Source organism: Bos taurus, chromosome 1 (assembly GCF_002263795.3).
Source record: "Bos taurus isolate L1 Dominette 01449 registration number 42190680 breed Hereford chromosome 1, ARS-UCD2.0, whole genome shotgun sequence".
NCBI classification, from domain to species: Eukaryota; Metazoa; Chordata; class Mammalia; order Artiodactyla; family Bovidae; genus Bos; species Bos taurus.
The window spans coordinates 100070829-100096937 of record NC_037328.1 but is presented as its reverse complement, the minus strand read 5'-3'; the positions used below and the strand labels follow the sequence as shown (position 1 = coordinate 100096937).

The window sequence follows — 26109 nt, the reverse complement described above, 5'->3', positions numbered from 1 at the left end:
ACCAGTGAGTGGCAGGTTCTCATTTGGACTACGACATTTACTATCTATGTGACCTTAGAAAAGCATTTTAGTATTCTGAAAACCCAGTCAAGCTTTAGAACATTTTTGAAAACACCTAGAAAAGGTTCCTCCACTAATGGAAACCACTCTTGGGGGCTAATTTCAGGAACTCCATTTCACAGATATATTCATAGTCCGCTGAGGAGCCCAAACTAAGTCCAAAGCAGTGAAGTTTACAAAACAATAAAAAGACAAGAGAAAACAAAACCCCCAAAACAACAATAAAAAAGAGAGAACTGGCCATTGGATCATTAGGATAAGAACACCAAGACACACAATAAACTTTGTCACCTGGGATGATGTACCTCATTGAAATATCTTTGATTAAACCAATGCTCTCCAATATAAAAATAGTTTTTCTTAAAAAAAAAAAAAAAAAGCCAATGCTCTGCTTATTAGATGTGAACGTGTTAATTGCTCAGTCATGTTTGACTCTTTGCTGCCCCAGGGACTGTAGCTTGCCAGGCTCCTCTCCATGGAATTCTCCAGGCAAGAATATTGGAGTCGGTTGCCATTCCCTTCTCCAGGGGATCTTCCTGACCCAGGGATCGAAACCGGCTTTCCTGCATTACAGGTAGATTCTTTACTGTCTGAGTCACCAGGGAAGAACTGGAAGTTCTTGACATAAACATAAAACAGTTGTTGACATAAGGACCTCAGCTTATAATGAGGAGATCAGTTTATTTCTCTAAAATTCTTTAAAAGTGTCACCTACCCTCGTTCTTCCTTTTCTTTGTTCCTTGTTAATTGGAACTCTTGTAGTTTTTTTTCCATCTCTTGGTTCTCCAACTCTAGTTGCACTTTCTCCATTCTCAGTTCTTGAGCATTTCTGAACAAGATTTAAGTGCAGATGATTTAAATGTAAAATTTCATTTGAGGTAAACAAACAAACCCTTCCAAAAAAAAGAAAAAAGGCAAAATAATTTTATAGTCCTATTTGTCCTTACTAAAAAATTTAATTAAAATTAGGAGTAATAAATATGTGATAGCATATTTTAACTACTTCCTTTTTTGTCTTTGAAATACAGTTTTTAAAGCTAGCATTTGCCATCAATTAATATTCTCCTCAAGCAAGGTACAACTTCAAATCTTGGACTTTTGTTTTTCATAATACATTGCTAGAAGTTTCAAATTATATTCACTTTATGCATGAGCTATGTCTTTATATATGCACAAATATCCATGACACACAAATAGAAAATAAACTAAAAATCATTTTCTAATTTTCATACTGCCTTCAAAGGATTCAAGTAGTTTGAATCACAGTGTTTAAAATAACTATTCTGTATAGGCAGAATACATATTTTTGCTAAATAAATCATCTTGGAAAACTTCAATAAATTTCTACCTTTATGCCATGCATGTACAATACGAAAGAAAGAAAGAGAGAAGAGTTTGCTTGGGGCCTATTAGGCAAAAAGCACCTGTTAAGAGTTTTGGTTGAGGAGCCATCAAAGGGATAAATGGAAACTGAGGCAAGCACCACTGATTGTTTCCACAAAGGAAAGCAACAAAAAGAAAACTTTCTGAGGATAGAGCAGAGCCCCCTAACAGATTCCTGTACAGAAGATTCTGTAATAATGTCTGAGTCTCATCAAGCTTTTGACAGCTTGATTTCCTTTGTCTTACAACTCTGTTCTCTTGTCAGCATTAGTCACTCACTCTCTCTGCTTTGTAGAAGTAAAGCAACCTAGTTCTCTAGTTTTCATTATCTGTCATGAGTTTAAATCTTTTCATTATTTCATTGGTGCTTTATTATAATTAAGCAATGTGGGCCACTTGGGTATGTGTGCTATGGCAAGGAACCAAAATAAAAATAAAGAAGATAAGAAAGGGAAATAATTCAGAGATAGCGATGAGTCACCAAAGAGCAAGTGAGTCAAAGATATGACCCCAAGTCCAGGGAGATAAATGGAAAGTTCAGTTCAGTTCAGTTCAGTTGCTCAGTCGTGTCCATCTCTTTGCGACCCCATGAACTGCAGCACACCAGGTCTCCCTGTCCATCACCAACTCCCGGAGTTCACTCAGACTCACATCCATCGAGTCAGTGATGCCATCCAGTCATCGCATCCTCTGTCGTCCCCTTCTCCTCCTGCCCCCAATCCCTCCCAGCATCAGAGTCTTTTCCAATGAGCCAACTCTTCGCATGAGGTGGCCAATGTACTGGAGTTTCAGCTTTAGTATCATTCCTTCCAAAGAAATCCCAGGGCTGATCTCCTTCAGAATGGACTGGTTGGATCTCCTTGCAGTCCAAGGGACTCTCAAGAGTCTTCTCCAACACCACAGTTCAAAAGCAGCAATTCTTCGGGGCTCAGCCTTCTTCACATGGAATATTAATTAGAGGGTGCAAAGCTGAGTAAGGAAGCCAGTTAAGAGACTATTAATATTGTGCTGGTCTGACTAGATGGAGACAGTGGGGACAAAAATGGCAACATTCGAGGACTATAAGGAAACAGAATTAACTGGACCTAAAAACCGATCAGGGAAGGGAAAAGGAAGAAACCTGAGCTAACCCTAGGAGCTGTTTCCTGAACGAGGTCACTCTTGGGTAGGCTGTGGGCACAGTTCAGAATTATTGGCCCAAAGTCTCAGTAGCTTACAACACTTTCCACATGGCCTCCAGAGAAAGAGTTCAAAAAGCACAAATGTGACTGTGTCACTTATTTGCTTACAAAATCTTAATGTTTTGGAAAATCTCACTGTGGTAAAAAAGGAACTAGCCTCCTGACCAAGTGGTCAAATTGATTCTGTGGGCTTCTGTGGATCTGAAACAAGATAGAAGATTCCTCCTGGAGACAGCAGACCCAGAAGGGCAGACCCTGAAGTTGATCCTACAAAGACCATGTCAACACAGCAAATCTGAGAGGCAGAAACAACCCACTAAAACTGTGTGGAGGCTGGGAAACAGAGACAGGAGTTGGAGAACTCTAACATGTCAGACAATATTAAGACACCTGTGAAGACAATGTCAAACAAACAAAAATAAAAAAAACTTGGAACAAGGAAAGAGCAAGAAAAGAAACTCCAGAGCAATGACCTTAGAATGGGGGATCCAAGCCTGGTTTCTATAGGTTGTGAATCATGGATGAATCAAGGAGACATACAGGCCAGGGAACAGTGACTCCCCCTCATCTCCAAGACAAATCCTAAACTCCTTAGTGTGGCATACAAATTAATTTATTAACTAGGTGACTTGCAATTCTCTCCAATTTTTTTCTATAAATCTTAGCGAACTGGCTATGCCTGAAAGTCGCCAGACTACGTGTCTGTGTGCCTTTGCACACATTTCACCCAGTAACCACCCAAGTAACTGCATCTTTCAGACAAGACCTCCTCACATCTGCCCTAGCAGTTTGGGCTATATTCTCATAACTGCCTGTGCTTTAATATCACACCATGTTTCATATGACTCTGTAGATACAATTCTATATATTCGCATCCTCCACAAGCTACCTGAGGGCAAAGACTGTGACTTCTTTCTTTTGTATCCATCATTCCTTAGCACAGTGTGTAGAATATGTGTACTTAACAAACGTTGAATGAATGTTTAAAGGTAAATACACACAGACTTAAAACATATCACCAAAATGCACGGCCCATTTCTTTTGCATTAAAAAAAGGAAAATTGGCAATACTAGCAATTAGATAGCTCCATTCCCTACCAAAAGCTAATAAACCTAATAATGATAATGCCATATAACATCTTCCAGTTGACACAACGCTTTTACACACAATATCTCAAAGGTGAAGTGACAGTTAGGAAAGTTCTGAAGACACTAAGTAACCACAGTACTATTGATCTGGATCAAGGAACTCAGAAACTAAAATTAAAATATCAATACTCTGCCCCTAGCCCATGCTGGCTGGTTCTGAATAATATTTGAGACAAAGGCCTTGGAAATTTCCAGTGATTCTAGATGACCTCAAAGGGAAAGAGTACATTGAACCTTTTGGTACCCCTACAAGTCCTGAAATTCCCACAATACCCAGAATTGTTTGGTTCAGGCTGAATGCATCTTCCAGGCAATCTAGGACAGAAGGTACCCTTCCTAGGAGAACTGACTCAAGGTAATGTCCTTTAACATTGAAAAGTGCAAGGGTAGTCATTGATATATTTTTTTATAATTTTTTTTAAAATTTATTTCTTTTTAATGAGAGGATAATTGCTTTACAATGTTATGTTGGTTTCTGCCATACATCAACATGAATTAGCCATAGGTATACTCACTGAGAGAGTAGCACTGAAATAGATACATTACGTTACCTGACCTGCCTCTTGAGAAACCTATATCCAGGTAAGGAGGCAACAGTTAGAACTGGACATGGAACAGCAGACTGGTTCCAAATAGGAAAAGGAGTACATCAAGGCTGTATATTGTCACCCTGCTTATTTAACTTATATGCAGAGTACATCATGAGAAATGCTGGGCTGGAAGAAGTACAAGCTGGAATCAAGACTGCCGGGAGAAATATCAATAACCTCAGATATGCAGATAACACCACCCTTATGGCAGAAAGTGAAGAGGAACTAAAAAGCCTCTTGATGAAAGTGAAAGAGGAGAGTGAAAAAGTTGGCTTAGAGCTCAACATTCAGAAAACAAAGATCATGGCATCTGGCCCCATCACTTCATGGGAAATAGATGGGGAAACAGTGGAAACAGTGTCAGACTTTATTTTGCGGGGCTCCAAAATCACTGCAGATGGTGACTGCAGCCATGAAATTAAAAGACGCTTACACCTTGGAAGCAAAGTTATGACCAACCTAGATAGCATATGAAAAAGCAGAGACATTACTTTACCAACAAAGGTCCGTCTAGTCAAGGCTATGGTTTTTCCTGTGGTCATGTATGGATGTGAGAGTTGAACTGTGAAGAAGGCTGATTGCCAAAGAATTGATGCTTTTGAACTGTGGTGTTGGAGAAGACTCTTGAGAGTCTCTTGGACTGCAAGGAGATCCAACCAGTCCATTCTAAAAGAGATCAGCCCTGGGTGTTCTTTGGAAAGGAATGATGCTGAAGCTGAAACTCCATTACTTTGGCCACCTCATGCGAAGAGTTGACTCATTGGAAAAGACTCTGATGCTGGGAGGGATTGGGGGCAGGAGGAGAAGGGGATGACAGAGGATGAGATGACTGGATGGCATCACTGACTTGATGGACATGAGTTTGAGTGAACTCCAGGAGTTGGTGATAGACAGGGAGGCCTGGCGTGCTGCGATTCATGGGGTTGCAAAGAGTCGGACACGACTGAGCGACTGAACTGAACTGAACCATGTGTAAAATAGCTAATGGGAGGGAAGTTGCTGTAGAGTGCAGGGAACTCAGCTTAGTTAGTGATTTCTTTTCCCCGTTTAAAGGTTTCTCACCTTGACAGTCTCTCTCAATTTCAATTGCTTTCAGTTCTTCAGGGTGATTCTTTTATAATTTTGAATACGTGTTAGTAAAATTAGTAACTTTCTGTTAAATTGCTTCAATAGTTGATGGTCCCAATTCGCATAGATTCTTGTGCCATAAATATTTTTAGTCTCATTTTAAACCATAATAGATTTATAATCTTTCAAATCTATTCTCTTATAAAAATATAGCAATGTGAAGAAAATGGAGATGAGAATTCACAAAATTTTACTTCAACTCTAACAGCTTCACATGAAAAGTATTTAAATTATAATACATAGAAACTTTTGCAACTTCTTCTACTTAAGTAATAAACATATATGCACTTACTTATATTTTAGCTTTACAGAACTTCCAGGTTTTCCCCATGGAAGAACCACAAAATCTTTGGTGTTCATGATTTTCTTAGTATTACCTAAAAATTATTGTGATTTGTGAAAACTTCTGAAAAAGTAACAAAGGCAAAAGAATTACTTCAGAGGTAAAATGATTACATTAAAGATTTGAAACTACATATAATTCAGGAAAAATTTTAAACCAGAAATAATTTTAAGAGAAGAGGTCAAATCAAAGGTTAAGCAACAAGAAATTATTATATATGCTATATATAAGTTATACAAATAACTACATACTAATATAGCTATAGCTATAACATATCTGATGGAACAAAAATTTTACCAAAAATTACATAGCACAAGACTGCGGAAACATTCAACTGAAAATGAAGAATAAAATCATTAAAACAAAAAAAGCACATATTCTGACTCTTTCTATGATTAAGATTACAAAAATATATATCAGATATTTGTTCCCAGCCAAAAATAAAATCCAGAGCTAAATATAGTGAAAAGAACCTTAGAAACACAATTCAAGCTCAAAAACTTTATATATATATATATATATATATATATATATATATGTTAATGTAAAATAAGAATTAAGGTATGCAGTAATTACCCTAAGGCAGTCTAATAATCTCATTTATCAAAAAACTGTAACAATACTCTGCTACCATCAGAAATTAGCATATTGAGAAAGAATTTTTCAACAAGAAATGAAACAAAAAAAGATTTTTTGCCTAACTCAAGTTAACCAGAAAATTAAGTTATTCAGAACACCCTATTTCCTGAGTATCCAAGTTATTCGAGGTTCTAGAATCATTTACTCTGTAACGCTGAATTACTGAATCGCATGCACAACTATTGGGCTTCCCTGGTGGCTCAGTTGGTAAAGAATCCGCCCACAATGCGGGAGACCTGGGTTCGATCCCTGGGTTGGGAAGATCCCCTGGAAGAGGGCATGGCAATCCACTCCAGTATTCTTGCCTGGAGAATCCCCAAGGACAGAGGCACCTGGCGGGCTGCAGTCCATGGGGTCGCAAAAGAGTTGGGCACAACTGAGAAACTAATCACAGCATATGCACAATTATTAGATTTTTATATGAATAAAAACTTTCAAAGTTCAGACACTTTTAAATATAAGAGGCAATATCATGGAGTCCATAGTATAAAGACTCAAACTATCTGATACCATCATTTTATATATGTGCTATAACCCCTACAAATATTTATTAAGGCTCTATTATACGCACAGCACTAAACTGAGAGATATGAAGGACTCAAGGAGAAGATCTGCTTTCTGGCTCCCATAGTGTAGAGTCAAACAGGGCACAAAAGACCTATATATAAACACCATAAAACAAGGTAGGAATTACAGAGGCTATAAAATTTACAGATATAAGAAGGGAGCCAAAGAAGAGAATTCAAGCTGGCTAGCGTTTAACCTGGGGCTTTAATGTGAAAGGAGGCTAATATATGAACATGTGGACTGGATGAACTTTCCTCACTGCGGGGGGGAAAGCAGCTCTTGAATGGAGAGGGGAAAGTAGGTGTAAATTTGGAAATGTAGGCTGAGGCCCAGTATGGGTGACTTAAGTGCCTAAAAAGCATTTGGAAAGCAGAATACAGAATGTAGCTAATGAGAGTTCCTTACAAAACTTTTTTTTTTTTAACTTTCTATTTTGTACTGAAGTAAAGCATCTGCGCCCAAGGCGGGAGACCTGGGTTCAATTCCTGGGTCGGGAAGATCCCCTGGAGAAGGAAATGGCAACCCACTCCAGTATTCTTGCCTGGAGAATCCCATGGATGTAGAAGCCTGGCAGGCTACAGTCCATGGGGTCGCAAAGAGTCGGACACGACTGAGTGACTTCACTTCCTTCACTTTCTTCAATAGCTGATTAACAAACAATGTTGTGACACCCTCAGGTGAACAGCGAAGGGACCTAGCCACATATATACGTGTAACCATTCTCCCCCAAACTCCCATCCCATCCAGGCCACCACACAACATTGAACAGAGCTCCATGTGCTATACAGTAGATCCTTGTTGGTTATCAATTTTAAACACAGCAGTGTGTATATATCCATCTCAGACTCCCCAACTATCCCTTTCTCCCATCTGTTCCCCAACCCTGAAACCATAAGTTAGTTCTGCAAGTCTGTAGGTCTCTTTCCATTTCGTAAGTAAGTTCATTTGTATCATTTCTTTTTAGATTCCACGTATAAAGGATGTTATACGATATTTCTCCTTTGTCTGACTTACTTAATTCAGTATGAAAATTTTATAAGGAAGAAGAGGAAATAAATCTGGAAGCTTTGCTCAAAGACTCAGGAGAGACGACATCAGAATAGGAGTGAGTGAAGTGAAAGTCGCTCAGTCACGTCTGACTCTTTGCGACCCCATGGACTATACAGTCCATGGAATTTCCCAAGCCAGAATACTGGAGTGGGTAGCCTTTCCCTTCTCCAGGGGATCTTCCCAACCCTGAGTAAATACACTATCAAGTATAACAAAATAGGAATAATTAAGTGTAAATCTATTGTCCACACAATCGAATGAATCAAATCTCTGGGGGATTATTTTATAATTTCAATGATGCAACCACTGATAAAACATTTTTGGAATGTCTCTTCTGAGACTGTCTGCTGAGTCCACAAACACACAAATCTACTTTGCTATTCCTCATTCAAAACTAAAAATTATACTGTCCAGCAGGAGCAACTGTTCTGTTCACTCAAATCTAGTTTCAAGTTACTTGCTTCCAGAAATCAAATCAAGCCTGGAAGGATAGATTTTTACTACTTTGGAAAAATTCTGAAGGAATTTATTCTTTGAAGAGAATTCCAAAACGGAATTATACAAAATAATTTTACATTGTAAGTAACATAATGGCTATATAATAAGACTAGGTTTATTTGTGCCTTCAATCAACAGTTATTCAGCTGCTCCTTTCTGATGCATATTGCGAGTCCTGAAGTCACAATGGTAAATAAGACATGGCTTCTTCCCTCAAAGAACTCACAATCAAAGGGAAAAATCACACAAATAAAGACAACACCGTGGGACATTTTGAAAGGAGAAAGTACTAGGAGAGACATCAAACTCAGACTCATTTCTCCACCACCCAGTCCTGTCTTTCAAAGCTGAAATCAGTGTCAAAGAGAACTAAAGAAATCACAGGAATGAAAAACCAAATTTGGTTTGCTCCTATCCTTTCTTTGTAGGTGAAACTTTTCGTCTCATTTCTATCAAACAGAGGCTACAAAAGATACCTTTTAAAAAATTCTAGAACATAGAGTAACATAGTCTATGTATCCCTTTTTGATTTTTATCAGAAACCCAACTGCCAGATCCTCAGTCTACTGTCAGTAAGTTTTCCATGAAAAGTTCCATAATGCAATCATTATCATTATCATTAAAAAAAAAAAGAATGCCCCAAATTAATATGTCTGATTAATTACAATAACTTAAATTGACTTAGTTTCATTTATGCATTGATATATACAATACAATTTTATATGTGTATGTACATTATGCATAAAGCTGAATGGATACATGAAGACTGAAATGAATGAAAGAAAAATCTGTAAATTTCATTAGGGTGAGATAATTCAGATTTACAGCTCTGCTGATAATGTTACTTAACCAATAAATAGTCTTATTCAGTGGGCATTTTGCTTCACTGAATGCAATTAGTAAGGCTTCTTCTCAATTAAAGGTTTTATCAAGTCACACACATGAGTCAATTTTCTTGCATGAAGAAAAAAGGAAAATTATAATTGTGAGTCATGCTGTTCTGCCTATTTCCTTTCCTAAAACCAACAGAGAATTAGTCACCTTTCTTTGGACAATAAGGATATAACAACGCGAGTAGGAAGACTACCAAAGCACAAAACTTTAGTCTCCTAATGGAACCAGGGAAATACAGATAAACTATTATGCAAACCTCATAATTCCATACGTCCTTTGATCTTTTTTTTTTCTTATAACTGAATAGCAAAAGTTCAGTAGTTGCTTGGAAAGTTTTCTTGTTCCCTGATTTACTAGACTGCATCATTTTTCTGTCCTCAACTTTGTTATCCCCCGATACAAATACAAAATATGACCCAGAATGGCTCATGTATTTTGTTTGTTTTTGTTTCTCATTTTATTTTTTAATTGGTGAAAAGTCAATTAACAGTATTGCGTTGATTTGGGTCATCTAACAATGCAAATTTGTCATAATTATATGTATATGTCCCTTCCCTCCTGAGCCTCCCGAGCCTCTCCCCATTCTACCCCTCTAGGTCATCACAGAGCACCAGGCTGGGCTCCCTGTGTTATTTAGCAACTTCCCACTATTTTACACATGACAGTGTATGTATCTCAATACTACTTTCTTAGTTCATCCCACCCTCACCTTCTCTGTTGTGTCCACAAGTCTGTTCTCTGCTAGGTTCATCAGTACCATGTTTCTAGCTTCCATATATATGTGTTATCATATGATACTCGTTTTTCTGACTTCACTCTGTATAAGAGGCTCTAGGCTCATCTACCTCATTACAACTGACTCAAACTCTTTCCTTTTTATGGCTGACTAACACTCCATTGTATAAAAGCATCATAACTTCTTTATCCATTCATCTCTCACGGACATCTAGGTTGCTTCTATGTGCTGACTATTGTAAATATTGCTCCAATGAACACTGGGGTACATGTGTCTTTTAGAATTGTGGTTTTCTCAGGGTATATGCCCAGTAGAGGAATTCCTGGGTCATATGGTAGATTTATTCCTAGTTTTTTATGGAATCTCCATACTGTTTTCCATAATGACTGCATCAGTTGACATTCTCACCAATAGACAGATGGCCAATAAACACATGAAAAGATGATTAATAATGCTCATTATTAGAGAAGTGTAAATCAAAGCTACAACGGTGAAGGTATCACCTCACACCAGTCAGAATGGCCATCATCAAAATCATCTACAAACAATGTATTCTGGAGAGGGTGTGGAGAAAAGGGAACCCCCCAGCCTATGATGTTCTAAATCATCCTTTTTCATAAGTTCCCACTTTGGGAAAGCAATCCAAAGATCGAGGCCTGCCATCACAAAATGGAAACAAGAAATTTACTAATGGAAATTCAAAGTATTCAAAAGTTGCCCTAGGCAAAGACAATTTACCATCACACCATTGGCAGAATGCGCTATTTGGGAAACCACTGTTTTCATGTAATGGAAAACTTATCTTTTCTAAGGTTAGTTGATTCTTCTAACCATCCAGATAATCTTAGACTTGAAGATTTAAAAGTCAATAAATAAGGATTTTTCCTTGCTTTAGCACATACTGCTGCTGCTAAGTCGCTTCAGTCATGTCAGACTCTGTGTGACCCCATAGATGGCAGCCCACCAGGCTCCCCCGTCCCTGGGATTCTCCAGGCAAGAACACTGGAGTGGGTTGCCATTTCCTTCTCCAATGCGTGAAAGTGAAGTCGCTCAGTCGTGTCCAACTCTTAGTGACCCGGTAGACTGCAGCCTACCAGGCTCCTCCATCCATGGGATTTTCCAGGCAAGAGTACTAGAGTGGGGTGCCATCGCCTTCTCCATTAACACATACTAAAGGGGTCTAATAAGCAAGCTATTTTGAATAGATTAAAATGTTTACCATTGTACTAAGAAATTAAAGACCCAAGCAAGAAATGTTAAATGAAAATGAATTTAATTAAAACTGCTTAAATTAATAAAAAAGGTAATATTTTATCTGTCTGATATGATCCTTATTTTAAATGCATATGTATTACATATGCAATATATTTTAATATTAAAATATAATATTATGCTATATATAATATTTTAAAATTAACATCTTTTTTAAAAGCTAAAGAAAGGACTATAAACACATGATCCATAGCATAATATCTTGTGCTTGTGAGTGGCCTACTAAATAAGCACATGTCATTTTCTCCTACCATAGGCCCTGAAAGTAAACCAGGGATTAATATCATGGCTGCATTCAATATTTCAGCCAATTAAGATAATTAAGCACTCCCTCACAGCACTAAATGGTACCTAAGTCACCCACTTTTTACCTTCTATGTGCAGGTTCATTTACAAAAAACTGAAAAAGTTCAGCTTTACATCAAGGGGTAAGATACCCTTTTAAAATAATTTCTAACTAAAACTGAAAAGTAGTCCTGTGAAAATGACAATGGGATGTTACTACCCATAAAAAAGGAATGAAATGGACCTAGAGGTTATAATACTAAGTGAAGTACTGAAAGTGTTAGTTGCTCAGTAGTGTGTAACTCTTTGCGACCCCATGGACTGTAACCCACCAGGCTCCTCCGGCCATAGAATTCTTCAGGCAAGAATACTGGAGTGGGTAGCAATTCCCTTCTCTGGGGTAATCTTCCTGACCCAGGGAACGAACCTGGATCTCTTGCTTTGCAGGCAGAATTTTTACTGTCTGAGCCACCAGGGGAAAATAAAGACAAATATCATATGATATCACTTATATGTGGAATCTAAAAAAATGATACAAATGAACTTACTTACAAAACAGAAAGAGACCCACAGACATAGAAAACAAACTTATGGTTACCAAAAGGGAAAGGGTAGGAGAAAGGATAAAATATACAGACTACTATATACAAAATAGATTACCAACAAGGACCTACTGCATAGCACAGAGAACTATACTCAATATCTTGTAATAACCTATAATGGAAAGAATCTAAAAAACAGCATATATATATATATATATATATATATATATATATATATATATATCTGAATTATTTTGCTGTATACCTGAAAATCAACACAACACTGTAAATGAACTACATTTTAATATATTTTTTCAATAAAATAAAAATGATAATATTAAAAGATACCAAGTTTACACTCAAGAGACCTTTGTGTGAGAGGGGTCTGAGCCTCTTTGTTTATCCATTGTAAGATGCTGTGGGCCTCCTCGTCCCTAATTTGCAGAATATCAAACAAAAGGTCTTTGATTCATGGCTATAAAGCTGTGAGCTCCTAAAGGGCTTCAGAGAGTTCAGGGTTCAGGGAAAGGGGTAGTCTTAGAAACTACCTTGAGAAGTAAGTGAGGGGAGCAGCAAGGCTCTGCTTTATTCATAGCTGCTCTGATTTCAAGTCTATTTTTAACATAATGAGCCTCTGGGTCAGACTTAAACTCTTCTGGAGCTTAAAAAGTCATTTGAAAGGCATAATAATAAAGTAATATATAATTACTATTACCTCTATATCAACTAAAACTTTATGTGATTACATATAATAAGTTCTAAATTTATAAACCATACCTTTTAGAAACTTAAGTCCTTTTATATATTGATAGTCTATTTCTCCCATCCGTTCTCATACATGCCACTGTTATCCAAGGTGTTCTCTTGTGAACATCTTTCAGGCCTGGAAAAATTAAGGCACCCATCAAAGATTGGTGACAAACCAGAAATTATGATTTTATTCTCAGTCCTGTTAGATCCTCTTTGGATTTAAAATCTACAACTTAAAATAACTAATCTATATCATTCAGATTTTTCCCACTGTTGTACACTTAACCTGTCATAAAAAGAACTGTTTGACCAAAACTATTTTCTAAATTTTACAGCAATTTATTTAGACACCACTGAAACCCTAGTGCATAACAAATTGCTCCCATGTATTTAGTCTCTAAATGGTTCCCCCTAAACACAGGGGAAAAATACCTAGCTACTCTGCTTAGTAGTTAAGATCCTGCATTATGCATTCCAATCTTCCTAAGCCTTATGCCTTATTTTCCACTTTCTCAGCTCACCAACTTTTATTTTGTCAGTGCCCAGTTCAAAGGCCACCTCTATCATGAAGGTTTCTTCCATTAGAAATGAGATTCTCTCTTGTAAGAACATGTGTAATAATGTGTATTACACTCATTTGCTACTACTATATGCTGTCATGTGTTTTTATTTATTTATTTTCTGCTTTGCTTATATAAAGGTTATTTCCCCAAGTATCCCAAATATTTGAAGGCAGACCTACCATTGAATTTTGAATCCCCAGCAATTAGTACAGTGCCCACACACAGTGTACTATCAGTAATAACGTGCTGCTGCTAAGTCTCTTCAGTCGTGTCCGACTCTGTTCGACCCCATAGACGGCAGCCCACGGGGCTCCCCTGTCCCTGGGATTCTCCAGGCAAGAACACTGGAATGGGTTGCCATTTCCTTCTCCAATGCGTGAAAGTGAAAAGTGAAAATGAAGTCGCTCAGTCGTGTCCAACTCCTAGCGACCCCATGGACTGCAGCCCACCAGGCTCCTCCGTCCATGGGATTTCCAGGCAAGAGTACTGGAGTGGAGTGCCATCGCCTTCTCCAATAATGTGCTAGTTTTTAGTATTTAATTTTTTCCCACTGCTTTAAATTCAATGAACAATCTACCCAACGGAAAAAAAAAATTAAACCAAACACACCCATTTTGTTTTCTTTTTTCCATGTGTCATATACCAGGTAAAGCACTGAGGAACAAAGTGAACCAGGCAAGGATAGTACTAACCCTCATTAAACTTACACTCTGATGGAGGTAGGAAAAAATTTAAAAGCAAGTAATTGTGGGAAGTATTAGTGATTTCAAGGAAATAAAGGACTGAGATTCTTTCAAATAATTAATTTGTGACACAACTGGCAATACTATGGGAGGTCAGGACAGACCTCTAGCAGACTCTAGGCAAGGTGCTAGAGGGAAGTAGAGGTAGGGGTGTGTGTGTGTGTGTGTGTGTGTGTGTGTGTGTGTGTTTGTGTGTGTGTGTGTTTCATCTTCCATAAACATACAGTTAGCATAGTTCTAATCCTGGGTAGCTAACTTTGTACTTTTTTAACGTCTTGCTACCTCCATATATAAACACACGTAAGTGAAATATTTATCTGAGCTCCTCTAACGCTGACGAGGAAGAAAAAACTCCCACAGCTTCAGATTTCTCAGGAATCTGGCACCCCTCACCGAGATCTTTACTTGGGAAGAGTTGACTTCTAAGAATGAAGTGCCTGCATGTGGCTGCCTGGGAAGAAGGAAGGTTACAAAAGGGGCGTGAAAATGATTTGTCAGGGCACCAAATTTTTCAAGATTCAAAAACTTCTTTCCAAAAGTCTGCGTTATAGAAAGGGTACAAGTGATGTGAAGAAGCCCCACGTTTCACTATCTGGGGTTCACCCTCGTTCATGAATCCAATAGCATCACTGCCTGTAAAGTCTTTTGTTTGGAGAAAAGACGCTCAACTCCGGAAGTCAAGCCACTTCCTGCAGCCCGCGTGCCTGGCCCAGTGTAAGACACACGGCAGGTGTTCAACTAACACCTGCTGGACCTGCACCCCCAGCTTCCCCCGGAGTCCAGTCTCCTTTCCTGCTGTCCCACCCGCTCCTGCACCACCCACACCCAGCGCGCTGCCCGCTAAGCCGACTGCGAAGCCCACCGCCCGCCGCCACCGCAACCAGCCGACCCACCTGGAGCCCCCAGACGTCGGCGTCACTCTAGCAAGCCGCAGCCAGCAGCCCAGAGCTTCCGCCTTGGTCTCCTTGGTTACCGCGTTACCTCGGTACCCATAGCAACCAGAAGGCTTGGTACTGTGGCCGTCGGCCCGCAGAGGGAGCAAGGGAGCCCTTTAGAATGGGAGGAAGAAGGAGAGAGCGGAAGAGAAAGAGAAAAGGGAAAGGGCGGGTGCTGGAAGCTTTGTGCCCGAGTGGGTAACAGTTGGCTAACACTTACTGAGCCCCTGCTATATTCTAGAAAGTTTGAATAACAACACAAAATTACAGAGCTAGCAAATGGCAGACCCACGAAGAATTAACCCAAGCAGTTCAGAACTCTCACATACATACTGTTCAGTGGCTTACCAAAGGTCACAATAGGCAGTCAGAACTAGAATCTAAGTCTTTGACAAGCCTAAAACGCTCTTTTCCTTATATCAAATATACGACACATGGGGGGCGGGGGTGTAAGAGTTGAGAGAGACGTTTCTCTCACAATCTACTCACACTTCTCAACTTTTCCCTTCCAGAGAGTCACCTGTAGTGAACTTATTTTTGGATTCCTAAATAGGCTGTAGTTTTTAATCTCTGTTTTTACTTACACTGCAAGTAGGATATCTGCTTTGTTCTGCTGAGCTGGGCTTAGTCTCAGTCATGTCCGACTCTTTGCGACCCCATGGACGATTTAACTCCCCAGGCTCCTCTGTCTATGGGGATTCTCCTGACAAGAATACTGGAGTGAGTTGCCATGCCCTCCTCCAGGGATCTTCCCAACCCAGGGATTGAACTCAGGTCTCCTGCATTGCAGGCAAACTCTTTTGTCTGAACCATCAGGGGTTTGTTCTGCAGTCAGTCTAAAAAATGTCTAAGCTAAGACTCCACACTGAATCTTATTACTGGACTAATAATCTCAACTGCTAAGCAATAGCTGAGATACTAACTCTTGCACCACTGCTTTCCACATTAATGTGCCTGTCAATACCTATTTAAGAACACATCAAATGTTTTCACCTGGTAGATTCAACTGTATAAGATTATAACCAGCATAGATGAGAAAGGACAATGATAGCCATGCGGCTATGACTGGGCTTAGAAATAAGGGCAGAGCTGAGTCTGAGTCCTGGTCCTGCCATAACTCACCTGCTGTGGGACCTTGAGTGAGTTGTAAGGCCCAGTTAACTGGTTACATAAGGTAATTATTGGTTTAACCCACATATCATGTAACATGAAAGATTGAATGAAACTATGTTAAGTTTTTAGCACTAAACCACAGTAGATACTAAATGGCTGAAAAATAGTGGTGATTTTGCAGCTATGGTGGTTATCTTAGTGCTCATGGTATAAATTCACCAAGTCCTTCCTTTAAATCTAGTGCAATGACAAATTTCAAGTGAATGTGTAATACTACTAGAAGTTTCTTGTGCAGGACTGTATTTTTCAGGCAGCTGTGCTCTTTGAACTGCCAGGAAGTTATTTCCAGCATTCTTCTCTTCATTCATTCATCCATTCATCCATTTATTTATTCAACAAATATTTCTTGAGTTCCAGGTCCTGAAAACATTGTTCCATGTTTTGAAAATACTGCTGTGAAGAAAACATAGCCCCTCCTGTTGTCAAATGTATACTTTATTTGACAATAAATAAACATATAATTAGTGGTCAGGGGCTTTTAAGAATAATGATCAAGAAATAGGAAATAAGAGTTCAAATTAGATTAGATTATCAGAGAAGTCTCTGAATAATAGAGGAAGACATGTGGCAGCCAAGGCAAGAAGCATTCCAGACAGAGGGGGCAGTAAACAAACTTCAACTCCAACTCAATCTAGAGCAGTCTGTTGTGTAAAAATGCTAATCACTTCTGTACAGCACTGATTTTACTTCAAAAATGAGTTTTTGCAACATATTGACTGGAGCAATAGAAAATTAAACTCATAAAAATATTGTATAAATTATCCTGGCACTTTTCAAAAACTTAAGATGGACATTATCATACTTATATTTAGGAAAAGATCTTAGTTCATGCACACTTATGCAAAACAAAACAGAGCCAAAAAACAATCCCATGCCAAGTTACATAGTAAAGTGAAAAAAAGGATGTGCTTGTCTTTCAAAACATGATTCGTGACAAACTGAACATGTAAAAGGAGTAACACCTCTAGAGAGAGAATATCCTTTCTGCTGAAGCAGAGTACATTTAACTGACATACCGGCAACACTGACACACTATTCTGCAAATAGGTTGCCACGTCTATATCAATGGAGGGAATGGTATTCCTGAGGATTTTGGCAAATCCATGCTTTATTGTGCTAATCTAAAGACAAGACCTGAATGCAAGTTTTCTGAACTGGAGATAGTCAATTTAAAAAGATAAAAATTAACTGTGAAGAAATTGAGAGCACAGACTTAACTGATTTCAAAAAATAACTGCAAGGTCATGCTCAAAAAGACACATTCATTCTCTCTCTCTCTCTCTCTCTCTCTCTCTCACACACACACACACACACACACACACACAAACCACACAAACACATAACTTTCGTTAAGCAAGCCCAACTCATCAAGTAACCTTATTTTGCACTTGGTTGGCACTATCTGGAGGAAAGCTGTGGTGGTTCTCAGGACTTCCTAGTCCCTCACAGGTAATAAAAGCTCTTCAGTTCAATTCAGTCGCTCAGTCGTGTCCAACTCTTTGCGACCCCATGAATCGCAGCACGCCAGGCCTCCCTGTCCATCACCAACTCCCAGAGTTCACTCAAACTCACGTCCATCGAGTCGGTGATGCCATCCAGCCATCTCATCCTCTGTCGTCCCCTTCTCCTCCTGCCCCCAATCCTCCCAGCATCGGAATCTTTTCCAATGAATCAACACTTCGCATATGAGGTGGCCAAAGTACTGGAGTTTCAGCTTTAACATCATTCCTTCCAAAGAAATCCCAGGGCTGATCTCCTTTAGGATGGACTGGTTGGATCTCCTTGCAGTCCAAGGGACACTCAAGAGTCTTCTCCAACACCTCAGTTCAAAAGCATCAATTCTTCGGTGTTCAGCTTTCTTCACAGTCCAACTCTCACATCCATGCATGATCACTGGAAAAACCATAGCCTTAACTAGACAGACCTTTGTTGGCAAAGTAATGTCTCTGCTTTTCAATATGCTGTCTAGGTTGGTCATAACTTTTCTTCCAAGGAGTAAGCGTCTTTTAATGTCATGGCTGCAATCACCATCTGCAGTGATTTTGGAGCACCCAAAAATAGTCTGACACTGTTTCCACTGTTTCCCCATCTATTTCCCATGGAGTGATGGGACCAGATGCCATGATCTTTGTTTTCTGAATGTTGAGCTTTAAGCCAACTTTTTCACTCTCCACTTTCACTTTCATCAAGAGGCTTTTGAGTTCCTCTTCACTTTCTGCCATAAGGGTGGTATCATCTGCATATCTGAGGTTATTGATATTTCTCCCAGCAATCTTGATTCCAGCTTGTGCTTCTTCCAGCCAAGAGTTTCTCATGATGTACTCTGCATACAAGTTAAATAAGCAGGGTGACAATATACAGCCTTGACGTACTCCTTTTCCTATTTGGAACCAGTCTGTTGTTCCATGTCCAGTTCTAACTGTTGCTTCCTGACCTGCATATAGGTTTCTCAAGAGGCAGGTCAGGTGGCCTGGTATTCCCATCTGCTTCAGAATTTTCCACAGTTTATTGGGATCCACATAGTCAAAGGCTTTGGCATAATTAACAAAGCAAAAATAGATGTTTTTCTGGAACTCTCTTACTTTTTCCATGATCCAGAGGATGTTTGATCTCTGGTTCCTTTGCGTTTTCTAAAACCAGCTTGAACATCTGGAAGTTCGCGGTTCATGTATTGCTGAAGTCTGGCTTGGAGAATTTTGAGCATTACTTTACTAGTGTGTGAGATGAGTGCAATTGTGTGTAGTTTGAGCATTCTTTGGCATTGCCTTTCTTTGGGACTGGAATGAAAACTGACCTTTTCCAGTCCTGTGGCCACTCCTGAGTTTTCCAAATTTGCTGGCATATTGAGTGCAGCACTTTCACAGCATCATCTTTCAGGATGTGAAATAGCTCAACTGAAATTCTATCACTTCCACTAGCTTTGTTCGTAGTGATGCTTTCTAAGGCCCACTTGACTTCACATTCCAGGATGTCTGGCTCTAGGTGAGTGATCACACCATCCTGATTATCTTGGTCATGAAGATCTTTTTTGTACAGTTCTTCTGTGTATTCTTGCTACCTCTTCTTAATATCTTCTGCTTCTGTTAGGTCCATACCATTTCTATCCTTTATCGAGCCCATCTTTGCATGAAATATTCCCTTGGTATCTCTAATTTTCTTGAAGAGATCTGTAGTCTTTCCCAATCTGTTGTTTTCCTCTATTTCTTTGCATTGATCGCTGAGGAAGCTCTTAGATGAGTAATAAAAAGGTTCAACCGCACATAATTGTCAAAACTCCACATGTGACTTAGCACTAAGGCTTTTCTTTTCACAGTGGTTGGACCTCCTGAATGCAGGAAAGCCTGGAGTCGCAGAACCTTTAAGAAAAGCTTGGGTTTCCATTCTGCACCATCCATTCATGTTTTAGTCTGACTGATCGCCTACATTAGGATCACAGGAAAGGGTGAGGGTTAAAACAAAAATGTCCTGCCTTGCCTGGTGTGAGCCTCACAGGTGTTGAAAGTATATCATTCCCCAGAGACCACATCCACAGCCCCCCCACATCCACTGAGGACCTCTTACCTGCCTTGCTCTGGATGCACACCATGCATTCTTAGACCTTTGCTTACTGAACCCCTAAGCATCAACTAATCATTTTTGTTTCTCTCTCCAGGGTCTTAGTGGTTCTCCTGGAGAGAATTTTAAATGACCTACTTTCTCTTACATTTTTGCATGTTCCATGTCAGACCTACAGAAAATGCTCTTTCATACTTTCCCTTCCACACTGTGGGAATGCAGGACAGCCAGCATGGTCATCTCTCTTTGCCTCAAACACCAGCAACCTGCCGGCCTAGCAATTGTACTTCTGACTCCTCAGATGGAATACAAAACCAGCCCACTGTGTCCCCAACTGCACGGACCCACTGATGTACATCTTACCAGGCTTGAAATGATGGTCAGGGACAGTTAATAGACACTGTCTGAAGCTTGGAAATCATTTAAAGGAATAACTACATGTCATTTCAGATACACTCCAAAAGCCCACTCAAAGGTTATCTTATCCTCTAGGAAAATGTTCCTTTGTGTGATTATCGTTTACTAGTCATAAAGCTCTGATTCTGTGAAGTAATATATTAACTGGTAGGTTTTTTTTCCATCTACAATTTTTACATCATTTGCATTAGGTTTTTGAACCAATTTAACCATCCTGGTGGTTCCTTCCTTTATGAATTAAATAAACATGTAAATTCTATTAATATATTTATAGACCATCATGTTCTTAATTTCTGAAATTATATTTTGATAGTGGATACCAAGCTTTCCTCTTCTGAAGGGAGATGGGACACATGACAGAGCAGAAACTTATCAAAAGTACTCTTTCAATATCCACTCCACTCTTGGTTCCCCGAAGTTTATTACAGGCAGAAGTGGATAATCAAATCAGGATTATAAAACAGATTTTCTATCATCTCCTTTTTACAAGTCCTGAAATTTAGCTTTACTTTGAAATGGAACATCTACTTTCCTCATGCCTAGGCAGACAGTGGATATAACATCCTATTACATATGTATGGGATTTTTCAAATTGTCAAGGATAGCCAAGCTTTAGAGGCAACATAAAATTACAAAAAGATTTTTTAAAAACATAAATTAGTATGATATAAATGTATTTAGATATATCTTATGGACTAAACTTAAAAAGGAAAGAGAAGAAACTTATAGTTAAGGTGTGACATTGTCCTTTTTGTAATTTTTCTCAGCATTGTAATTTCTGGTGGTCACCCATGACATAGAATTCTTCAGCAAATAAATTTCCATAACACAGGCAATGATTACTGATGTTTCACAAGTGTAGGGCATATGATAAATTCCTGCTTCCTTCAATGTGTAGTCCTTTCCCAGTTGAAAAATAAATATATAAGCTTTTTCAATGGGCATGTCGTTTTCAACCAGCGTTTATTCAACACCTGCTCTATTGTGGACACTGCCTAAAAGTGGATACAAAAAGGAACAAAGGCTGTATCTCTGCCTTTGAGGAACCCATTGTCTATTGAGGAAAGTAAGAGATCACAAATAATTAATATGTAATGTAGCAAGTACTATATTCACAAAGTATGGGAGAGAGACATGTGTGGCATAGCCAGAAGTTCTGGTTGGTCCAGACATAATATACATGGCAGGGAGATAAGATAAAAAGCTGTGCTAGAGTCAAATTTAAAAGCACCTCAGACATTACACTGTTCACAGTGGAAACTACAAATTTTTTTTTTTTTTAACAGAAAATAATCATCTCAGCATGCTAAGATGCAAATAGAGCCAAAGGATAAAATGGAGACAAAAAAACATATTTAAAGTATGGTTATATTAGTCTAAGATAGAAATGATGAGTCTGGAATAAATCGATGCAGAGGGCACAGGCCAAAGGAAAGAGATTCAAGGGGATTTCATAAATTCCAGCAGGATCTGAAGACTGAAGAAATGTGGATGTCAAATAGGGAACAGTTTACAGAATGAGGACCACAGAGATGGCACAGAAATGAGTTCACTTTTCAAGTTTTTAATTTTGAGTTTGCGATCGGAAATATTTTTATTGTTTCTGATTGTTATCTCAAAAGTAAAATTAAGTCGAGTTGTAGGGAAAGTGATGGATCGTGTATATTAGAGTGTCTGATCATGCCATCAACATATAGAGAGTAGCCACAGCTAAAGGAGGAGTTGAAAACGTCCCAGGAGCCTTCAAAAAACTATGGAGGAGCTGGATTTGATACAGATATTCATCCAACATACCGAAAATAGATGGATATGAAACCAATACTTGGCCTTTTTATCTTGCAGTGTTCATTGCAAGGTCCTCACAAATGAACATGACACGATGCATGAATGTATTAATGTGATTCTCAGTTATCCTCAGTGTCGTTCATATATTTACCATTGAGAAGCACGCACTAAAATAAGTGATAAAAAAAGAATTGCCATTGGTCCCTGAAACGTGTTGCCAATATAAATACACCTACACTCAGCTTAGGTAAACAAGTTCAGAGTAGGCAAAGAGAGAATTCAGGTGATGAGGTTTCTAGGAAAAAAAGTCCATTTGAACAAAAAATTATTTTATTTTGTTTTTTCTGCACCTTCCAATTTAATATGAAGTTAGTATTTTTTGGTTCCATCTAAAGATTGATGCTCGCTCCTTGGAAGAAAAGCTATGGCAAACCTAGATACTATATTGAAAAACAGAGATATCTCTTTGCTGCCAACAAACATCAGTATTAGTCAAAGCTGTTGTTTTTCCAGTAGTAGTGTATGGATGTAAGAGTTGGATCATAAGGAAGACTGAGTGCCAAAGAATTGATGCTTTTGAACTTTGGTGTTAGGGAAGATGCTTGAGAGTCCTTTGAACTGCAAGGAGAAAAGCCAGTTAATCCTAAAGGAAATCAACCCTGAATATGCATTGGAAGGACTGATGGCAAAGCTGAAGCTCCCACAGTTTGGCCACCTGATGTGAAAAGCCAAATCATTGGAAACAACCATGATACTGGGAAAGACTGAGGACAAGAGGAGAAGGGGAAGACAAAACATGAGATGGTTGGCTGGCATCACCACTCTATCATGAGTTTGATCATATTCCAGGAAATAGGGAAGGACAGGGAAGCCCGGCATGCTGCAGTCCATGGGGTCACAAAGAGTCAGACACAACTTAGCAACTGAAAAACAATAACAATAAAGTATAAGAAGAGAAGCAAAAAGCAAAGGAGAAAAGGAAAGATATAAGCATCTGAATGGAGAGTTCCAAAGAATAACAAGAGAGATAAGAAAGCCTTCCTCAGTGATCAAGGCAAAGAAATAGAGGAAAACAACAGAATGGGAAAGACTGACTGACTGATACCAATAATTTGTCCCTCATTTCCCTCCCTTTGCCTGGCAACAATTTGTGAGCTTTTGAGTTTTTCTGCACAATCCAGGCCACGCTGGTAATGATCTAGTGGACTGAGTCCGTAAATATATAAATAAATTCAAACAAGATTCTTTCTTGTGAGAATGTAGATTTGAGACTGAGAGAGTGATTCTTGGGTTAGCAATATTCTGCCATGTGGACAACAGAAAGAAAAAAAAAATGGAAAAAAAAAAAAAAGGAATTTTAAAAAGAAAGAAAGCAGGGAATTTTATAGAAGTATTCCCTTTCCTGAGAACTAGCTACATTCTAGCCTTTGGGTTCCATGATACACTCTAATAATCTTAAATTCCCCTTTATTAGTTAAACTGGCATAGCTTAGTTTCAGTTGTGGAGAAAAAAAAAAAAATCTTGACGAAAATGACTGTTAGAATTGTAGGACTAAAGTTACCAGGCACTCAATTGTGTCTGACTCTTTGTGATGCTGTGGACTGGAGCCCACCAGTCTTCTCTGTCCGTGGAATTCTCCAGGCAAGAATACTGGAATGCGTAGCCATTCCCTTCTCCAAGAGATCTTTCCAACCCAAGGATTGAACCACGGTGTCCTACATTGCAGGTAGATTCTTTACCACATGAGCCACCAGGGAAGCCCCTACTTCTTTTATAAGGTAAGTCCAAAGTTAGATTCCCAGGGAATTATTTTACACAATGGTTGAACATTAATCCATGTCTCTCTTAATTTTAAATTAATATTCCTACATATACAAAGTTAGGAAGGTCATTTGGCATATTTTGAAGCCATTCTATCAAAAAAGGATAAAAACCTTTTATTTTTTAATCAGTTTAATTTCTTAGTTTATTTTCTTTAAGTTTAGCAGTGCTAGTTTTGTAGCAGACAATTATTTATAATTGATGTAGCTTTAGGAAAAAGCTAATCTTAAAAAGAAAAAAAGCTAGCATTTCTGAGAAAACGACATTCATTTTGATCCTTTTAATAAGTGTATCCTACTGTCTTCTTGAGATTTATGCACTGTTAGTTCTACTTCATTTGGAAAATTTGCATTTTTTCTCTTATGCGCTCAAGCTGGGAGGCACAAAACAAGAGTTATTAGGTTTGTTTGACATGAGATGTCTAACAGTAATTTTCTTTCATCAACTTTATTCTATAGCTCTGATCCCCAAGGGCAGATTTTTCATTGGATTTTGTGAAACATTTTATAACAGCCTTACCTTTTGCAGAAGTTGCTCCCAAAACATCCTGAAGTTGTCCCAAATCTCTCCACTGTAGAACAAACTAGACGTACCATTCTTATGCCCACTGTGAGTTAACATGACCTATGTATTATCCATCTTTGCACTGATTCAAAAAACCATATGTATATAATGTAGCTAGCTTTCATGAGGGTGTAGACATCAACCAAATACTTCTTGAGAACGTATTTTGTCCCAGTTACATGGATAAATAATGGCTACAAGGATGAGCAGGATAAATTGTATTCTGCCATTGCAGAAAAGACAGGAGATACAGACAAGAAACTCAGAATATTAACTACTAAAACTGTGTGAGAACATAATACTCTAGAAGCACAGAGGAAGGAAATTAACCCAACAGTTGAAAGTTCAAGAAAGATTTCTTAGCCTAAATGATTTTGGTTTGACCCAGATGTTGAGTAGGAACTCCAGGTTTGATCAAGGGAGTGCACGAAATTAGGGCATGTTGTGGGTAGGAAAAAAACAACATGCAAACTTCCCCATGATGAGTTAGAGTGTGCTACGTTTGCTGTTCTGCTGTTCAGTTGTGTTTGACTCTTTGCAACTCTTTGGACTACAGCCCGCAAGGCTCCTCTGTCCATGGGATTTTTCATGCAAGAATACTGGAGTGGGTTGCTGTTTCCTCATCCAGGGGATCTTCCTGACCCAGGGATTGAGCCCACATCTCCTGAGTCTCCTGCCTTGAAGGGTGAATTCTTTACCCAATGAGTCATCAGGGAAGCCCATGGTAAGTTTCGAGAATCTGAAAATGACAGCCTTATTGAAACTTGAAAGGAACTTAGGAGAAGTAGGAATGGGATAAAAGAAATGACGGTCATACAAGTCTGGCAAAGGAGAGACTAATTAAGAGGCAGTAGCCATAGTCGGGCTTCGCTGATAGCTCAGTTGGTAAAGAATCGTCCTGCAATGCAGGAGACCCTGGTTCGGGCAGATATTACTGGCCTAGGACAAGATAGCAGAATTAAAATGAAAATAAGAATCAAATATCTATATGACAAATCCATTAGTGGACTTGGAATTAATTAGAGGTTGAGGAAAAAGGATGATCTCCAATATTTATGGATCCAAAGATGGAATTTTTACATTTATATCATGAGAGATATTAGTTGATAGTTTTCTTTTCCTAAATTGTCCTTTTCTGGTTTTTTATTAGAGTAATGTTAGCCTCATAAAATGAATTAGAGTAGTGCCTCTGCTGCTCTTCTGAAAGAAATTGTACAAGACTGGTATAATTTCTTCCTTAAATGTATGGTGGAACTCACCAGTGAAATTTGTTGCTTTCAGTTTTGAAAGTTTATTAATTATTGGCTCTTTGTTTAACAGGTATAGGCCTATTCAGATAGTCTACTATGTGTGTGTTGGCAAATTTTGTCTTTCAAGAAACTGGTCCATTTCCTCTAGGTTATCAAATCTGTGGACATAGAGATGTTCTCTCATTTTTCCTTAGGTAGATTAGACAGAGACGTTGATTTTATTGATCATTTCAAA

At 38.6% G+C, this 26109-nt stretch overlaps 1 protein-coding gene across 4 annotated transcripts in view; it reads right to left on the bottom strand.

The window, feature by feature from the left end:
• Positions 1-15369, bottom strand: part of ZBBX (zinc finger B-box domain containing) — a 124696-nt gene extending 109327 nt beyond the window's left edge. For 3 of the 4 annotated variants that reach the window (XM_024995664.2, XM_024995678.2, XM_024995673.2), the window contains exons 1-4: positions 15267-15369; positions 13095-13200; positions 5784-5897; positions 776-889 (exon numbers count right to left, since the gene is read on the bottom strand). In XM_024995664.2, coding sequence (XP_024851432.1) covers positions 776-889; positions 5784-5851 — 182 coding nt within the window. In that variant the 5' untranslated portion in view covers positions 5852-5897; positions 13095-13200; positions 15267-15369. Of the gene's footprint in view, positions 1-775; positions 954-5783; positions 5898-13094; positions 13201-15266 lie in introns of those variants that run through there. The other variant, XM_024995685.2, reaches the window with a different exon arrangement.
• Positions 15370-26109: the final 10740 nt, after the last annotated feature.